Source organism: Cervus elaphus, chromosome 23, assembly GCF_910594005.1.
Source record: "Cervus elaphus chromosome 23, mCerEla1.1, whole genome shotgun sequence".
Classification (NCBI taxonomy): Eukaryota; Metazoa; Chordata; class Mammalia; order Artiodactyla; family Cervidae; genus Cervus; species Cervus elaphus.
This window is the reverse complement of record NC_057837.1, coordinates 64,333,376-64,350,282: the sequence shown is the minus strand read 5'-3', so window position 1 is coordinate 64,350,282 and position 16,907 is coordinate 64,333,376. Positions and strand designations below refer to the sequence as shown.

Genomic DNA, 16,907 nt, shown 5'->3' with positions numbered 1-16,907 from the left:
CATAGCTGTGGCCTGACCACCACATCCTAGCTTCTTCTTAAGAAATTTGTCTTCGGGAGGTGTCATAGTTGCTGCAGCTGGGACTTTTGTTGCAGTGTGCAGGATCTGGATTCTTGACCAGGGATTGAACCCGGGGCCCCTGCATTGGGAGTGCAGAGTCTTAACCACTGGACTGCCATTCTAACTCTAGATGCCTTGAGTTCCATCTCCCGGGATTCAGTCAGCCATCAGTCACTTTCTAGCTCTGGGCTCTGCTTTCCTTGGAGTCACTCTCAGGGATGGGAGGTTGGCTCAGACAGACCACCTGCTCCTGCCTAACCCAGAGCACTCTGGACTTGCAGGATCCCTGGAGCTGCAGCTACCAGACATGCAAGGGTCCCGGGGCCCCGAGCTCTGCTCCATGCGGCTGGCCCAGGATGGGGCCGCACCCAGGTGTAACTTATTTCGCTGCCACCGCTTGCGGGGCTGGTGGCCGGTAGTGAAGCTGCAGGAGCTGGAGGACAAGGAGCGGGAGCAGCGGGAGGCTCAGACCAGCAGGAAGAAGAGGAAAGGCCAGTGGGGAGACTTAGAGTTCTGGGACTCAGGAGGCAATGTCTACATCCTTACGGTGGGTGCAGTGGTCAGGGCAGGAACGGGGGTGGAAGGGGTGGGGGGGGTCGAGGGTCGGGCCTGAGCCCACCCAAGAACTTGGCTTCTGTCCCTTCTTTTCCAGGGAAAGGTAGAGGCAGAGTTTGAGCTGCTGACTGTGGAGGAGGCTGAGAAACGGCCAGTGGGGAAGGGGCACAAGGAGCCTGAGCCCTTGGAGAATCCAGAGTGAGTGGGGGGCGCAGGAGGCAGGGCCACATCCGGGGTGGGGGGGTGGCGGCGGTGGTGGTGGTGGAGACAGCAGAGGGTTTCGTTCTCGTCTGACACCACCTGCTCCCCCGCAGCCGCCCCAAAACCTCCTTCAACTGGTTTGTGAACCCGCTGAAGACCTTCGTCTTCTTCATCTGGCACCGGTACTGGTGCACCTTGGTGCTGCTGCTGCTGCTGGTGCTGATCACCGTCTTCCTCCTCCTCGTCTTTTTACACCATGCCAGGGCAGATAAGCCAGGTCATCTTCCGCCCCCTCCACCACCCCTAACTCACCGTGGACACTCATCCCGTAATGCCAGGTCCTGCCTCCTTCCTACCGACAGGAAACCATCCTGGGGTTCCCGTTTCCTCTGCCCAAACCTTCCGGGGAATCCACCTTTGTCACCTGCACACCCACAGCAGATAATAAATAATCCAAATAATGCTTGGGGCAGAGAATAGAGGTGTTCCTGGGTGACCTTGGGAGCTGGGGTCCACTGGACTAATACACAGGATGAGGGAGCTGCCCACGTGGCCCTACTGCCAGGAGGAATAGGACCCAGGGGAGGTTCCCTGCTGAGGAGGCCTGGCCACTGAGGTGTCAGGCCCTGTGAGCAGCCCTCCTGCCCCTGCCAATGGCTGGGTGCGCTCACCTGATCTGCCGGTGGCTGCTGCTGTTCCACGGCAGCTAAACCCTCTGTGCGCTCCATGAACCTGTAACCCTGAGAGTAGGCAGGTCACTTAGGACACTTGGTTGCAAGTGACAGAAATCCCAACCCAAGCTGGCTGAAGCAAAAAGGGACTGTTCTGGCTTCCACAGTGGTAATTCCCAGGATATGGTGGGTTTCAGGTGCTGTTTGTCATAGGGTTCAGACAATGTCACTGAGACTGGTTCTCTGCCTCTGAGCCTGGCACTGCTGTTCTCAGGGGAAGCTCATTTACAAAGATGGTCTGTCCCTGGAAGTATAGGATGGCTGCAGCAACCCTGACTCTCCCCATCCTCACGTCCAGGAGGAAAGATTTCCTAGTCCTGCTGGAGCCTGGCTCGCTCTGGGTCGCTGGGGCCAGCAGAGATAGGGCATGCTGACTGGGCCCTCCCCTGGAGCTTAGGGTGGGAGATCGACCCTCCTCAAAAATCACACAAGCTGACAGGGTGGGCAGGGAGGTTCCCAGAGGAAACCCAGGATACTGTTAATAGGAGGAATGGTTCCTGGGCGACCAAAAAAACAAGACTCACTGAAGTTGACATCATCTGCAATTTATAGACGAGTGCCCACCAATAACATGTCCAAAGTCATAGCTCGCAAGTGGCCAAGTCAGAGCTGGGTCTCATGTCCGTCTACCTCCAGAAGTTTTGTGGTCATTTCTCTACTTTGCATCTCCCCCCACTACTGTCTTACACGGAAACTCCCCGAGAAATGATCAGCTGAACTGACCAGCTTTTAAAATCCCTGGTTCCCCGGGCTGTGCAGTAGTGAGGTCTTACGACTAGCTCCCCACACGTCTGAAGGGCTCTAATGAAAAGCCCTGACAAGGTCCAAGGCCGCGATCTAGTGCTAGCCCTGCTAGTACCACTACCTTCCCTCCCCGTTTTTCAGTTCTGTGTCCACCCAGGAAATTGCGAAGGACCTGGATGGACCCCCCTTGGACACCAGGAGCCAGGAGGGGCTTGGCACAGAGCAGGGTCAGTAAGCAGGAGAGGATCAGGTGACTGAGCCCAGGGTGGCAGGGAGGGGCCCCAGCTTTAGCCACCACTAGGGGGGACAAGCCCCAGCCTGCGCACAGGGCCCATAACCAGTAGGGTCGGAAACTCACAAGCCTGGGAGCTGCGGTGACTCCGGGAAGCTCATCCTGGAAAGTTCCATCTTAGCCTTGGGGCTGAACCCAAAAGGCCCGAAGACCACAGTGGGAGCACTGGTGACAGGGCTGTGCGGTGGACATCAGTCTGGTTTGAATGAAGTCCTATTAAACCAGGGATGTCCGCTTGGGGCCCCCAGAGCCGCCTGCTCTGATCTGCCAGTCCTGACTGCCTTCAGTAAGGGTGCAATGAGGGGTTGTTCCCACACTTCAGCAAGACCCAAGAACCACACGGAGACCAGCGAGTATATCACAATCAATAGATTTACCAACAACCTGGAGCTGCAACCGCCTCTTTGAATGGGGGTGGGGGTGGGGGTGAGTACGGTAAGAAGAGGCTGGGAAAATGACCACAAAGTCAAAGAGAAACAGGAGAAAGAGGGAAGGGGTGGGGAGACAGACAACTATGTTGTCTTCCCTAGATCAATTTTCTTCTGGATGGCTCGAGCTGAGTGGTAGATGAGAGAGTCGATGAGTCCAGCCACTGGGGAGAGAGACCAAGGCTGGCACTGGCCCAGGTGGGCCCTTGGTTTGACCTCCGGGCCTTATCACCTGACTGGCCAGGTCAGCATCTCCTTCTGGCCCCTGAAGTGCCCCTCCTCCCTCAACCAAAACCCAACTGGGGGGAGGGGGTGTCAAGCCTTCCACTCCCCACCTCGCCCTCAGCCCCAGACAGACACCCCACAGCTTCTGACCTGTGAACATGCCCCCGATGATGGCGCACACGCCCGTCAGGAAGTGTGTGAAGGACCTGGCAGAAGGGCAGGGGAGGTCAGCAGGCACCCTGCCCCCTGCAGGCCCAGGCCCCTCCGTTCCCCGGCCCTCACCTGTGCTTCTCTGTCAGCTTCACCATCATGGGCGAGAGCTCGTAGAGCACGAAGACCCCGGGAAGCCCCTGATCGCCCATCAGCCCGTTGGCGACCTTCTCATGTCTGGTCACAGAGAACTGATTCGTCCTCAGCACCTGGCACAGGAGGGGAGGCTGGGCCGGGGCCAGGTCTGCGAGCCGGCCCCCAGCCCCGCGGCCCCAGCCCCCGCTCCTGCCCCTGGTGTGGCAGTGCCTCGACTGTGTGGAGGAGAAAGCAAGGCCCCCGTGCTGGAATCAAACACTGCAGGGCCCGGGGACCACCTCCACGCCCTCTCGCAGCCTGACCATCCCCGCTTTCCCTCCAGTCACCAGCTCTTTCCGGGTTACCAATCCCAGCTCCATATGGTGGACCCTCTCAGTGGGGGAGAATAGCAACTCTTCAGGGCTGCACCATGAACCCCAGGCAATGCTGGGTCTGGCATCCTCTCCACTCAGTCCTCACGCATTCTACCCATCTGTGGAGATGCCGCTCCACAGGCCTCAGGAGAGATAGGAGGGAGGGGCATGGAAGGGTCAGCCTGGCTAGCCCCTGGCCCAGGGCAGACCGTGGGGGACAGAGAGGCAGAGAGTGTACACGGGAGGAGTGGGTGGCAAGGAGAAAAAGTGCTCTGAACTCTGACAGCCTGGGGCCTGAGCTCTAGCGATGGGGCAAGTCACCCAGCCCCTTCTGAGCCTCAGCCTGTCACCCATCATATGGGGTAAGAACAGGACTTCACTTCCCAGGGTGAAGGAATTCTCAGGCTTGGCTCCAGGGGGTGCCCTGAAGTCTGGGCCCCCTTGGACTCACCTCTCCGTCCACCTTCATGTACACCGTGGGCACCACCTTCACAAAATACTGAAACATCATGGAGGCTGCGGGGAGAAGAGGGCGCTGGGCATGGCTGCCAGCAGGGCGTGGGCCGCTGGGGGCTACCTCCCGCGCTGGTACCTTGGGGTGCCGTGACGTTGGTGTGGTCCAGGGGGTTCACGATGCCTGGGTAGTCCTCCCCAAATGACAGGTGCCGGATGTAATGGGTCATGTTGATCTGCAAGCAACACCAGCACCTGGGCCTCCAAGCACTCGAGGCTCCGACAGGCCCCACCCTCTCTAAAGCTTTTCACACAGGGGCACCTGGGTCTGGGGAGTGGGTGTGCGGAGATGGGTTTTCCCTAAGAACCTGCCTGAGACAGGCACCCCAGCCCCCACCTAGGAACTCCTTCCTCAGGGTCTGGGGCTCATGGGGCTGCAGAGTTTGAGGTTCTGGCTGCACCCACACATGAGACAATCACAGCACAGGTCCTTGGTGGCCTAGGCTGGAGGGGCCCCACTTCTCCCAGTTCCCTCGCCTGCTCTGCTCCTGTCGAGTCAAACAGCCACTAGAGGGATCTTTTAAAAACTATGCAAATCTGATTCCATCATGACCCTGCTTGAAGTAAGCCAACTGCCTCCCACTGCTCCAGAAAGAGACCAGACTCCCCTGAATGGCACACCCTCCAGGCTCATCCTCAACCAACCACACAGGAAAAAGCCCTGTTTTTCCTCAAGTGCCCCAACCCTCCTGACCTCACCCCAGGCTCCCTCTGCCCGGATGCTCTTGTCCAAGCCCATCCCCCATCTCCAGCCTATGCAGGTCTCAGTTCAAAAGTCACACCAGTGATCCTCACACTGCACCCCTGTCAGAACATGGTTTATTTTTCTGTATCTGCTCCCGCATCCCAGGATGTCTCTACAGAGGATGAAGGCAGCAACTACGCCTCCACCTCCATCCGCCCTCCATGGTTTCCACCTGGTACGTACGTTGTCGAGGCCGAAGCTCTGCAGGTCGTGGACTAGGAGAGAAGGGAGGAGGTGTCAGCAGGGGAGCAGGCTCTCCAGACCCTTACTCAGGCCTCCCCACTCCTCCTGCTGGACCATGACCTGCCTGGCTCGTCTTCCACCCCTCATTCACTCACCAACCCAGCCCTGCTTGAGGGCAGCCAGAGGGCCTGCTGTGGGCCTGCATGAGAGGTGAGAATTCATGCCCTCTACAGGGCCCACTTCTTCCCTCGCATGTGCAGGGAGCCCTTCATGGGCACCACTCCAGACCTTTGCTCCCACCAAGGCCCGAGGCCCTGCATCTCAGGAGATAAAGCCCACTGACTCAGGTCTTTCAGGAACTAGAGCCGATGGGCCAGTCACTGAACCCCAAAGCAAGGTGGGACTTAAGAATGTGGTCTAAGTTCTTTCCCAACCTCCTCTGCTCCCACCCTCAAGCCACCAAAGGGAACCCAGCAGGCACCCGACACCCCCTGTTTCAAAACAAATTCCTCCTGCCCGCAAACCCTGATCCCTCCTGCTACAAGGAACCCCAGTGAATGGATACACCCACCGCTTGTTATAGTCACCCAGCCGTCAGGCCAGAGAAGACCCCCCTCCCAGGCCCACCCACACCCACACCCCTTCTTGGGAGGACAGGCTGCCCCAGAAATGGGGGCTTGGCTTCCCTGGGGGTAGGGCCACTTACTCTCCACAGCGTGTACTGCAGCATGGGGGAGAGAAGGAGAGAGAAGGGAGGAAGAGAAAAAAGATTCAAAGCTTCACAGCGAGAACTACAGAGCAGGACACGTGGTAGAAGGGAGCACCAGGTGTTCCTGCCTCAGTAGCGGGCTCTGGACTCAGCTAACAGGCCTCCTCCCGGGCCCCTCCCCTGGCCAGAGAAGAGGGCAAGGGGGCTTGGGGCAGGCCTGTGGTAGCCTAGGAAGAACAAAAGACCTAGAGCCCAGAGGGTCCCTTTCCTAGCTGTGTGACCTTGGGCAGGTCACTTGTTCTCTCTGAGCCTTGGTGTTCTCTGCACAGGGCTATCTTGAAGACCAGGTAGGAGCTAAGATAAACTTTACAATCTTCCTCTCTCCTCCCCCAAATCAACACGATGTCAGAAACGAGCTTCCGGGCCTTCAGTTCAGCCTCTGGCCTTGGGCAGCTGTAGCTCTGTGTTTGGAATATCCCTCGAGGGCATGGGGGACCCTCTGCCCCGGGCTCCCTGCTCTGACAACAGCCAGACGGAGAAGCAGAGGTGGGTCACCTCTCACTGAGTGCCCGCAGGCCCTCTGCCCACAGAGCCACCTTGATCGTCTTCCTACAATCCCAGTGAGACCACGTTCCCTGGACCCTCCAGATGCACCTGCCTGCCCCCACGCTCAGGGGAATCCCTGCAGACCGCCTTGAAGACCAGCAGGGCCATCTTCACCAAGCCTATTACTTCTGTCCTTTGTTACCAGGCAGCTCAGGACTGCCGGGTCATCTCTTGTCCCCTGGACTCTTACCACCATGTGGCTCTGTATGTCCCCGAGTACAATCCTGACTCCCATCCCTTCTAGGTCCTTCCACACGCCCTGTTACTCATCAGCGAAACCCCGACATCTCCAACCTCCACAACTCCCTCCCCCTCACACTCTGGCCACAGCCCGGCTCCCCTTGCAGCCCCCAAGCAGTGACTACTCCTCTCCCACACCTGTCCTCCTTCCTGGCCTTAACAGAGGTCCTCCGTGCTCCTTGATGCCATTTCTAGATCACTTCATTGCCCTTGATTTTCCCTAAAAATCTCAGGTATGCAGCTCACGGCACTACACCACCTTCCATCCCCTTTGTTTGAATCGCCTGGAGACCCACGCAGAACCACCGGGCAGCCCTCTCACACTGGCACTCTAGAGTTCTGGCCACTCGCTGTCACGCTCTCTTAGACGATGGCCCCGTCACAACTGATGATTTCCATGTCACTCAGCTGCCAACCTACCTGTACCTATGCAGGTCCGCCTTCCCTCCTGTTGTCAAATTGGGACTTTCTACACCTCTAGGGCATTACATTGTCTTCCTTTTCCTTCTCAAGGACTTCACTCTAGCAAATGTCCCCCTCACCTACAGGGCATCCCTTCTGTTCTCTCCACTAGGCAATTTCCGACAGCATGCTGACACATGGCTACATCACACATCTTACCAAACTCCCCCTTGACTTCCGTTCTCTCCAGCGACGGCCCCTCCCCCTCCCCTTGAGTACTGGTCCCGCAAGAGTTGCCTCTGTTCACCACTTCCAACTCCTCTCCCATGCCCTCCTGAACCTCTCAGTGGGTGCTTCCTGGCCCAAACTACTCTGTTACGGTCACAGTGACCACTGCCATATTAGACACCCCATGGCTGTTCTACTTGACGTCCAGAAGCACCTGATACAGTTCTGGAAACACACCCGTCCCTTAGCTTTCAGGATGTCACTCTCTGGGTCACACTCTCATCTCCCCAGTGTCTCCGCCACTGTGTCCTTCTGTCCTCTAATTTTGGGGGCCCGGCGCTTAGACCCCTGAACTCTCCTCCTCTCCATCTACCCTCACCTCCACCTGAAAGGTGATTCTCCAGTCTCATGGTTTTAAATACATAGATGACTCCAGCATGTGTATCTCTAGGCCAGACCTCTCTCCTGAACTCCAGACTTGGAGTGGCCAATTGCTTACCTGACATCTGGGGTGACATCCCATTGGTCTGAACATGTCAAAGGTGGCCTTATGTTATCACTCCAACCATCTAAACCTGTTCCTCTGAGCCTCCCCTTCTCACTAAATGGTAACTTCAGCCACAGAGTCATCTTGACTCCTCTTCCCCTCACCTTTACATCTGTCGGCAACCCCTCTCAGCTCCACCTTTGAAATAGCCATGGTCGCTTCATACCTGCTATATCACTTCTCGCTGCTGTATCCTTAGCCTCTAGCCCCACTCCAGCCCAGCCCCATCATCTGGTGCCTCAACTGACCACCGCGACAGCCTCCTAACTGGCCTCTCTTGCCCCTGTCCTCCCACACTTTGCCCCCTCACCCACAACCCCCCAGTCTCCTCCACCAGCAGAATGCTGCCTATCGGAGTTAAGTCAAAGAAGTCAGATCACATGCCACTTCTTCAGAGCCCTACAACACCCTCCCATCTCACGCAAAGTAAAAGCCCAAGTCCCTAAAATGCCCTCCCGGACCCTGCATGACAGGGCCCTGTCACCTCCCTTACCTTATCCTAACCGTGCAGCTCAGCTCACTGTGCTCCAGTCACCCTAACTTCCTCCTTGCACCCTGAGTTCACCAAGCACATTCCTGCCTTAGGGATCTGCATTCGCTCTTCTCTCTGCTTGAAAACACCTCCCCACAGTCATCCACATGGCCGGGCCCTGTACTCACTTAAGATCTTCACTCAGAGGTTACCCATCAGTCTTCCCTGACACCCTCCATGGAACAGCACACACACATACCATCTCACCCAAGCCTCTCAGTTCAATCATTCTTATCCTGCCTTTTTTTGGGTTTGAGTTACTTAAATATATTCTCGATATACCATATCTTTATATGTGCTTGTTGACTGTCTCTTTCTTTACTAGAATGTTCTGAGGGCAGGGACTTTGTTTTGATCGCTGCTGTTTCCTTAGCACCTAGACTAGCGCATGACTAGACAATCACAATAGGTGATTACTAAGTATCTAGTGAATGTATGAATGAAAAAAGGAATGAGAATAAATCTCCATTTATTCATCCTCGTGAACAACACTGTAAGGCACGTACTATTTCAGGCCCATTTTACAGAAGAAGAAACAGAGTAGGGCTCAGTACGTCCCAGTTCGACGCAGCTTGAGAGAGGCAGACTCTGGGTTCCAAACCAGCTCTGCTTCCGTCAGAGTCTCGCACATGGGTTACTTGACACAGGGGGCTGCCACTTAAACAAGTACCTACCACACGCCAGGTTCCCTGCTATCATCTTTAACCTGCCCAAACAGCATAGGAGATAAGTATTATCATCACCACTTTAGAAACAAGGAAACTGAAGCTCAAAAAGTAAAGGAATCAAAAAAAAAAAAAGTAAAGGAATCTTCTCAAAGTTGTAGACAGCCTGGAAGGTCTAAAACTGAAACCTGAAGCCAGACAGTCTGGCTCCTTGGCGTGTGCCCTTAACTGTTTACCAAACTGCTGCCCTCAGACTAGGGTCTGCTCTGGGCCAAAGACAAAAGAGCATCAGGCAGGGGAAGGGGCCCTCCAACTCGCCAGGTGTCCCGGCTGACCTGGGTTGCTTACCGTGCACGTGGGACTGCTGGAAGCTCTTCCCGGGGGCAAAGTGGAAGTTTCCAGCCACCTGGGGGGAGATGCCCTCTCATCCTCCAGCCGCTTCCTCCTTTCCCTTTGTCCTTTGTCCCCTGAGGGCAAGTGTGCCCTCGAGTCACAGTGGACGGGGCCAACCCACAGCCCAGCTGGCCTGTCCCGCCTGGGCTCCTCCTGTACCTTGTTGACCTCCAGGAAGCCGTACACCTGGCAGCCTTCGTTCTTCTGCTCCTGCATCTTCTGGCTGAAGCCCTCCCGCCGGCACTGCTCAATGGTGTCTGGGTTCTTGAAGGCCCAGCCTCGACGGCGATACGCCTCCCGCACGTCCTCACAGGAGTTACAGCACCTGAGGAGGGGAGGCGCGGGGGGAGCGTCAGAGAGGCACCCAAAGAGTGCCGGCACCCTGGGAACAAGGCAGTGCTGCCCACCGACAAAGCCTCCCCCAGCCTCATCCTTGATCGTCCAGTGTCCTCCAGGTATGTTTCCTCAGCGGCAGCAGGGCTGTGAAAACATACATACTCCCATTCTGATGGGGTGATGAAAAGTTTTAGACTGGATCATGGTGATGATCACACAGGGCTATGCATGTAGTTAATACTACCAGATGGCACATATGAAAACAGTCAAAATGGTAAATTTCATGTCACGTATATTTTACCCAAATTAAAAAAAAGATTGTAAATACATATTCCCAGGCTCTACCCTAGGTCTGCTGAATCTTGGGGGTCAGGGCCTGAGAAACAAAATAGCAGTTGCCATATAAGGAAGGCTTAAGAACCTGGGCCGGGCCTTTCAATCTCAGTGCTGTACATAGAAAATACATTTATTCCCTATGTAAGTCTTATGAGAAAGGTATCCTTTTCACCCCCGTCACTGGGGTTATGTAGTTTGGCCCAAGGACACATAGGTGGAACCCAGGCAGCTGGACTCCAGAGACTACCACTGAACCAGAACAAGGACCACTTTGACCTCGTCCCCAGCTCTGCAGCCCCCAGGAAGGGCCTGCCACTGAGCCTGACACCTGACCTGGGATCAGTGACCAAGGCACATAGCCGATCCCATCTGAATTCTTGGCCAACACCACTCCTCCCACCACGGGCATCCAACAGAGGCTGGGGATGACTGATGGGAGCCCCGCTCCCCACCCCCCAGCCTGACCCCCTGACCCTGGCTCACTTGATGTCTTCCGTCTCAGCACCGTAGCAGCTCTCACAGCGATTAGGGTCCAGGGAATCAGGGTCAAACACCTTCACCTCGACTTTCCCGAGCTCTAAGGGGAGGGCAAGAGGCAGGGTCATGAGCCAGGGGCAGGCACAGTGAAATCGGCACCCCTAACCCTCGCATGGGCTTCACTGATGGCTTAGACAGTAAAGAATCTGCCTGCAATGAGGGAGACCTGGGTTTGATCCCTGGGTTAGGAAGATCCCCTGGAGGAGGGCATGGCAACCCACTTCAGTATTATTGCCTGGAGAATCCACATGGACAGAGGAGCCTAGAGGGCTATAGTCCATGGGGTGACAAAGAGTCGGACATGGCTAAGTGACTAAGCACAGCACAATCCTTGCATGGGCCCTCTGGCCTGTGGCTTAGGAATAATAAACATTGTAATACCTAATATTTACATAGTGCATACTATGTGTCAGGCAGTAAGCATTTCCACACCTGTAGTATTTAAAGAAAAGGTAATAGCAATAAAACAATAAAAGTGAATCCTAAAGATTAGCTGAGTACAGGTTGCTGTACTTTACACATAGTCTCTTTTCAACCCCACATGACTCTGTGAAGGTGGAGGTTACTATCCCCACAGTACTGAGAAGGTGCTGAGGCTCAGAGATGAAAAGTGATTTCGCCTAATACAACACTGTAAACGGCAGATTTCAGCTCTGAATCCAAAGTGTAAGCTCTTAACCCCCTCGCCCTGGTGCTTGCTCTCAGACTGCTCTCTCTGCACCTGGCTCCCTGCCTTTAACTACCTCACCATAACTCGCAGTTTCAATATTCAGAACCCTGACTTCTAGTCCTCCAATAAACTTTTTATTTTCGTCAACCATCCTCCACCAGCCATTTCCATACTCAGTTATTTATCAGTGGTCGCAAACCTTCCAAAATTCAATTTCATATATCCCAATCTTAAATCTTATCCTCTTTTTCCCAGAACCCACCAATTCTTTGATACCACTATCACCCCTTCATACCCTCACTTCCCTCTTTATTTAAATTCTATGGTTCAAATGGGTAATGAACTGTCTCTTTATTAAATGGTGCTGGAAAAAAACAGATATTCACATACAAAAGAAGGAAATCACAGCCCTGTTTTACATCACTTGCAAAAATTAACTCAAAATGGATTAAAGACTTAAATGTAAAACTTGATACTGCAAAACTCCTAGGAAGAAAACATAGGGAAAGAACTCCTTGACACTGGTTTCGGCAATGATTTTTTGGATACAATACCAAAAGCACAGGCAACAAAAGCAAAAAGAAATAAGTGCTACTATAGTACATCAAAAGAAACAGCTTCTGCACAGCAAAGAAACTATTAAAATGAAAGGGCAACCTATGGAACAAAGGAAATATTTACAAAAGATAACTCTGATAAGGGGTTAATATTAAAAACATTTGAGGAACTGATAAAACTCAATAGCAAAAAAACCAATTTGTCCAATTAAAAATGGGCAAAGGAGTTGAATAAACATTTTTCAAAAGAAGACATACAGATGGTCAACAGAGACACGAAAAGGTGCTCGGTGTTACTCATCATCAGGGAAATGCAAATCAAAACCACTAGATATCACCTCACATCTGTTAGAATGGCTATTATTGGAAAAAACAAAAACAAAAAATAAAATAAGTATTGTTGACAAAGCAGAGGAAAGGAAACCCTTGTGCACTGTTAGTGGGAGTGTAAATTAGTATAGCCGTTATGGAAAACAATATGGAAGTCCTTCAAAAAATTAAAAATAGAATTGCCATATGTCCCAGCAATCCCCATTTCTGGGTATATATGCAAAAAAAAAAAAAAAAAGAAAGAAATCACTATCTTGAAGAGATATCTGTAGACCCATGTTTACTGTAGCATTATCCACAATAACCAAGACATGAAAACAACGTGAGAGTCAATCAACAAATGAATGGATAAGGAAACTGTGACTTGTGTGTCTGTGTGTATATATACACACACATATTTCATATGGTATATATATGTAACAAATTTTTTGGCCAAACCAATATATATTATGTATATGTATACGTGGGTGTGTGTGCTTAGTCATTCAGTCATGTCTAACTCTTTGTGACTCCATGGACTGTAGCCCACCAAGCTCCTCTGTCCATGGAATTTTCCAGGCAAGGACAATGGAGTGGTTGCCATTTCCTCCTCCAGGGGATCTTTCTGACTGAAGGATCAAACCTGTGTCTCTTGTGTCTCTTGAATTGGCAGGCAGATTCTTTACCACTGGGCCACCTGGGAAGCTCTGTATGTATATATATTGGAATATTATACAGCCATTAAAAAGAAGAATATCCTACCATTTCCAACAACATGGATAAACCTGAGGATATTAATATTAAGTGAAATAAGTCAGACAAAGAAAGACAAATACTGTTATGGTCTCATTTACATGTAAAATCTAAAAATAACAAATGCATAGAAAGACAGTAGATTGTTGGCTGCCAGGGGTTCAGGGGTAGGGAAAATGGGGAAACGTTGGTCAAAGGGCACAGACTTTCACTTATAAGATGAATAAGTTCTGAGGATCTAACAGCATGGGGACTATAGTTAATGATACTGTAAACTTGAAAGTTGCTAAGAGTAGATCTTAAAACGTTCTCACCTCATACACAAAAAAGGTAACTGTGGGTAATGGCTGTTACCCTACTATGGTAATCATCTTACAATATATATGTATGTTAAATCATCATATTGTATAGCTTGAATTTACATGATGCTATATTCCAATTATACACCCACAAAGCTGGAAAAAAAATTCTCTAGTCCACTGCTATAATTATTCTCTTGCACACAAGCACAAGTCACTTGTTCTCCCTTCATTGTATAAGTGTAGCAAAACCCACCTCCTAGCTGAGTTCAGCTCTCTGTGCCTACTTCTTCCTGTGCCTCCCTTAAGACTGCCTGGCAATCCTACTTCCTTTCACTAATTAGTTCACTCTTCCATTCGCTGAGATGACTAATTTATATCTTTCCTCTCTCCTTAGGCTTCCAAAATCCGTTCCCCTTTCTCCACTCTTAGTTAATGACCTTGTTCTCAATCTCCACCAAAAAGACAGAAGCAACAGGACCTGGCTTAATCTCAACACCAAACCAACCAACCCACATGCACTCTCTTCCAGACCCCACCCCACTTCTCTGCTCTCTCTTACAGCAAAACTCCTGGAAGGGTCATCTATACTTGATGTCTCCACTTCCTTTTCTGCTCTGTGATTAGATTTTCAACCCCAACAGTATCAAAACTATTCTATTCAGTTTCCAGTGACCTCCATGTTGCCAACTGCAATGGTCAGAACAACCCAACCAAGCTGCTCCCAAATTCCTGACCCACAGAAACTGACAAAAACAAATGTTTGTCGAATTAAGTCACTAACTTTTGGGGTAACTTATTACACAGTAGTGGAGATATATATATTCCCCCACCTCTCCCACCCATACACAAAAATCCTCTTCTTTCTCTGGTCATTAAATCATTCACTCGCTCATACCAAAGCCTTGGAATCAATCTTGACTTCATATCCAATCCTATAGCAAATTCTATTGGTTTTACTGGTGTTCAACATTTTAATGAACAAATGATAAAGCTGACCAACAAAGCAATCTCTAAGGTGTGAAAAAAATCAGAGCTTTCGGGAAGGTTTTGTTATGGAGGGAAACCGAACTAATGGAGGCACTGGGAGGGCACAGAGAAAAGAAAGGAAGCTAAAAGTGAACAACACTTTGAACTAGGCATTATACATGTATTACTTCATTTGATCCTGCAATTCCACGTGGTAGGTACAACTGTTTATCACGATATAATAGCCGAGGGCATGAACAGCAAAAGACAAAGCTACATCTGAACTCAGGCAATCTAATTCAAGAACAAAGACTTAAACTTAAGCCATCCTGCATTCCAAGAGGGAAGAGCATTATAGGCTGAAATCAGTCTGTGGGACGGGGAAGTAGACAGCCAGAGAAGCCTGGGTCCACATAGAGGAGTTCTGCCAAGGCACATAGGACTCATCCTCTGACTTCTGTTACTCAACCACAATAGGCAGGGATTCAGAACCTCAGAATGACAGCCACGTAGAGTACTCTCTTCAATACACAGAGACTAGAAAGCCAGGATTTCAGTCCACCCTGACTCTTAATAGCTGGGGGACCCTTGGCAAGCCACTTGACTTCTCTGGGTCCTAGTTGTTTCATGTGTCACTGAGTCAGTCACAGCCCACCTGCCAGGAGGTAGGGCTTGGGCATGTCCACCTCTGGGATTTGAGATCTGGCCTCTTCCCCCCAAGTTACCATGACGCTCTGCCTCTGAGCTCACGGGAAAGCCATCCTTATCAAGCCGTTTTTTGAACAGGTTGTGTTCCACATCCAGCTGCTGCTCCCCAGCCACATCCATGGCATCGATGCTCAGATCTGGAAGCAGGAGGTCAGGGTAAAGGGCTGTGTCCTAAGGGCAAGGGTTTTGGAGAGTAAGGGGATGCTGAGCTTGTTTTGGGGTGGCAGTGGACTAGGGGAAGGAGGCTTTCCTGGAGTCCAGTCCAGAACCTAAGGCTGGAGCTGTGAACCTAGGAAGCCTATCTGAGAACCCTGGGGCTTGCCATTCCCACCCATGGTGAGGTACTCACAGGCACAAGGCATGTGCGGAAAGAGCACATTGATGTTGATCTTCAGTTTATCCCCCCGTGACTTGTCCACGTAGAGCTCAGGATGCACCTGGGGCAGGACTACCTTCGTAAGATTTCACCTCAAGCCTCTCTTGCCCCATTCCATAAACTCCTACCACTATAATGCTAAGCCCCGCCCACATGCTAGGCCCCGCCCCTTACCTCTGTGGTGAGGTAATACTGCAGCTCCGACAGGAACAATAGTAGCATAAGAAGGCCACTGACAATGGTCACTGCAGGGCAGGGAGCGAGGGTCAGAATGGCCTCTGTCCAGAGGGACAAGAGGAACCCTCTGCCCCCGGCAGGCCGGACAGGTTCCAGGCGCCCCGGCCAACCTCCAGGACACCCCACTCCCCGCGACCCCGACCCCGCCACGCCCTACCCGTGGCGCCCCCGCAGGTCTTGACCCGGAAGTCCTCCAGAGTCTTGGGATAGGCATCGAACTGCTTCAGCTTCCCCAGCGCCTCCATGGGGACCAGCCGGAAAGGGGACGCCAGCGGGCCCGCCCCGGCAGCCTCCCGCTTCCGGCCTGGAGCTTGGGCCACGCCCCCTCCTTCCGCACGCAGGCGCAGCAATGCCCACGCTTGGCCCCACCCCTTGCCCGCGTTCTCACTCAGGCCGCCCCGCCCACCTGTGCTGACACTGCTTTTGGCGGCTGGAACGGGCTCCCGCGGGGTGGTTGAGGGGGTGAAGAAGTAAGGGATTAGGTTTTCTGTGGAGCAGAGTGCCTGGAAGAGGACTTCACCGGATAGACACAGTAATAGCAGCATTCGCTTGCCTTGTGCCCGGAGCTGCACCTCGAGTTTCACGTCAGACTCTTGGAACCTCCTAGAACAGTGGTTTTCACAGTGTCCTCAATGGGCAGCCTCATTATCATCTGAAATTGGTTAGGAATGCAAATTATTGTTCCCTGACACAAACCTGCTGATCAGAAACTCTAGGAGTGGCTCCCAGGCGATTTCCTGTAGTTACAGCTTGAGAATCACCTCTGTAAAGTCAGTGTGACATTTATATCCATTTTTCTCAAGGATAAACTGTGGCCGTGGAAAAGCTAAGTAACTTGCCCTGTTTGTGTGTGTGTGTGTGTGTGTGTGTGTGTGTGTGTGTGTGTGTGTTATTTGCCCAGTAGTGTCTGACTCTTTGCTATCGCATAGACTATAGCCCACCAGGCTCCTCTGTTCTTGGGATTCTCCAGGCAAAAATACTACAGTGGGTTGCCATTCCCTTCTCCAGGGGATCTTCCAAACCCAGGGATCGAACTCAGGTCTCCTGCATTGCAGGCAGATTCTTTACTATCTGAGCCACCAGAGAAACCCAACTTGGCCTAGATGGTAGGAATTAATGGCAGAGCCTGATTCCAACCCATTTCTTCTGTACCTCAAAGTAC

General features: G+C 52.2%; 2 protein-coding genes across 3 annotated transcripts in view; one reads left to right on the top strand and one right to left on the bottom strand.

The window, feature by feature from the left end:
- The window catches only part of LOC122681111 (fer-1-like protein 4), a 41,971-nt gene extending 40,724 nt beyond the window's left edge, over positions 1-1,247 (top strand). The window contains 4 exon segments of the mRNA XM_043882827.1: positions 342-607; positions 713-813; positions 930-1,062; positions 1,064-1,247. Of these exon segments, the coding sequence (XP_043738762.1) occupies positions 342-607; positions 713-813; positions 930-1,062; positions 1,064-1,123 (560 nt within the window). The 3' untranslated portion in view covers positions 1,124-1,247.
- A 1,690-nt stretch (positions 1,248-2,937) lies between these two features.
- On the bottom strand, positions 2,938-16,062 carry ERGIC3 (ERGIC and golgi 3). Of its 2 annotated transcripts, XM_043883883.1 has the most exons (14): positions 15,903-16,062; positions 15,683-15,753; positions 15,482-15,569; positions 15,150-15,269; positions 10,814-10,907; positions 9,818-9,983; positions 9,614-9,671; positions 6,043-6,057; positions 5,337-5,368; positions 4,488-4,584; positions 4,347-4,411; positions 3,519-3,655; positions 3,387-3,442; positions 2,938-3,175 (listed from the first exon to the last, which is right to left on the bottom strand). In XM_043883883.1, the coding sequence occupies exons 1-14, from the start codon at positions 15,988-15,990 to the stop codon at positions 3,096-3,098; spliced, it is 1,167 nt and encodes a 388-aa protein (XP_043739818.1). In that variant the 5' UTR covers positions 15,991-16,062; the 3' UTR covers positions 2,938-3,095. The 2 variants fall into 2 exon arrangements, with proteins under 2 accessions (XP_043739818.1, XP_043739819.1); XM_043883884.1 differs by lacking the exon at positions 6,043-6,057.
- Between the last annotated feature and the right edge of the window lie 845 nt (positions 16,063-16,907).

Bases quoted from the DNA above. Each gene is read 5' to 3' on its own strand.
- ERGIC3 (XM_043883883.1), bottom strand. From the start codon at position 15,990: ATGGAGGCGCTGGGGAAGCTGAAGCAGTTCGATGCCTATCCCAAGACT. The intron at 15,754-15,902 runs GTAGGGCGTGGC...CCTGCCCTGCAG, and splicing joins GACCTGCGGGGGCGCCACGG to TGACCATTGTCAGTGGCCTT. The intron at 3,443-3,518 runs GTGAGGGCCGGG...CCCTTCTGCCAG, and splicing joins AAGCTGACAGAGAAGCACAG to GTCCTTCACACACTTCCTGA.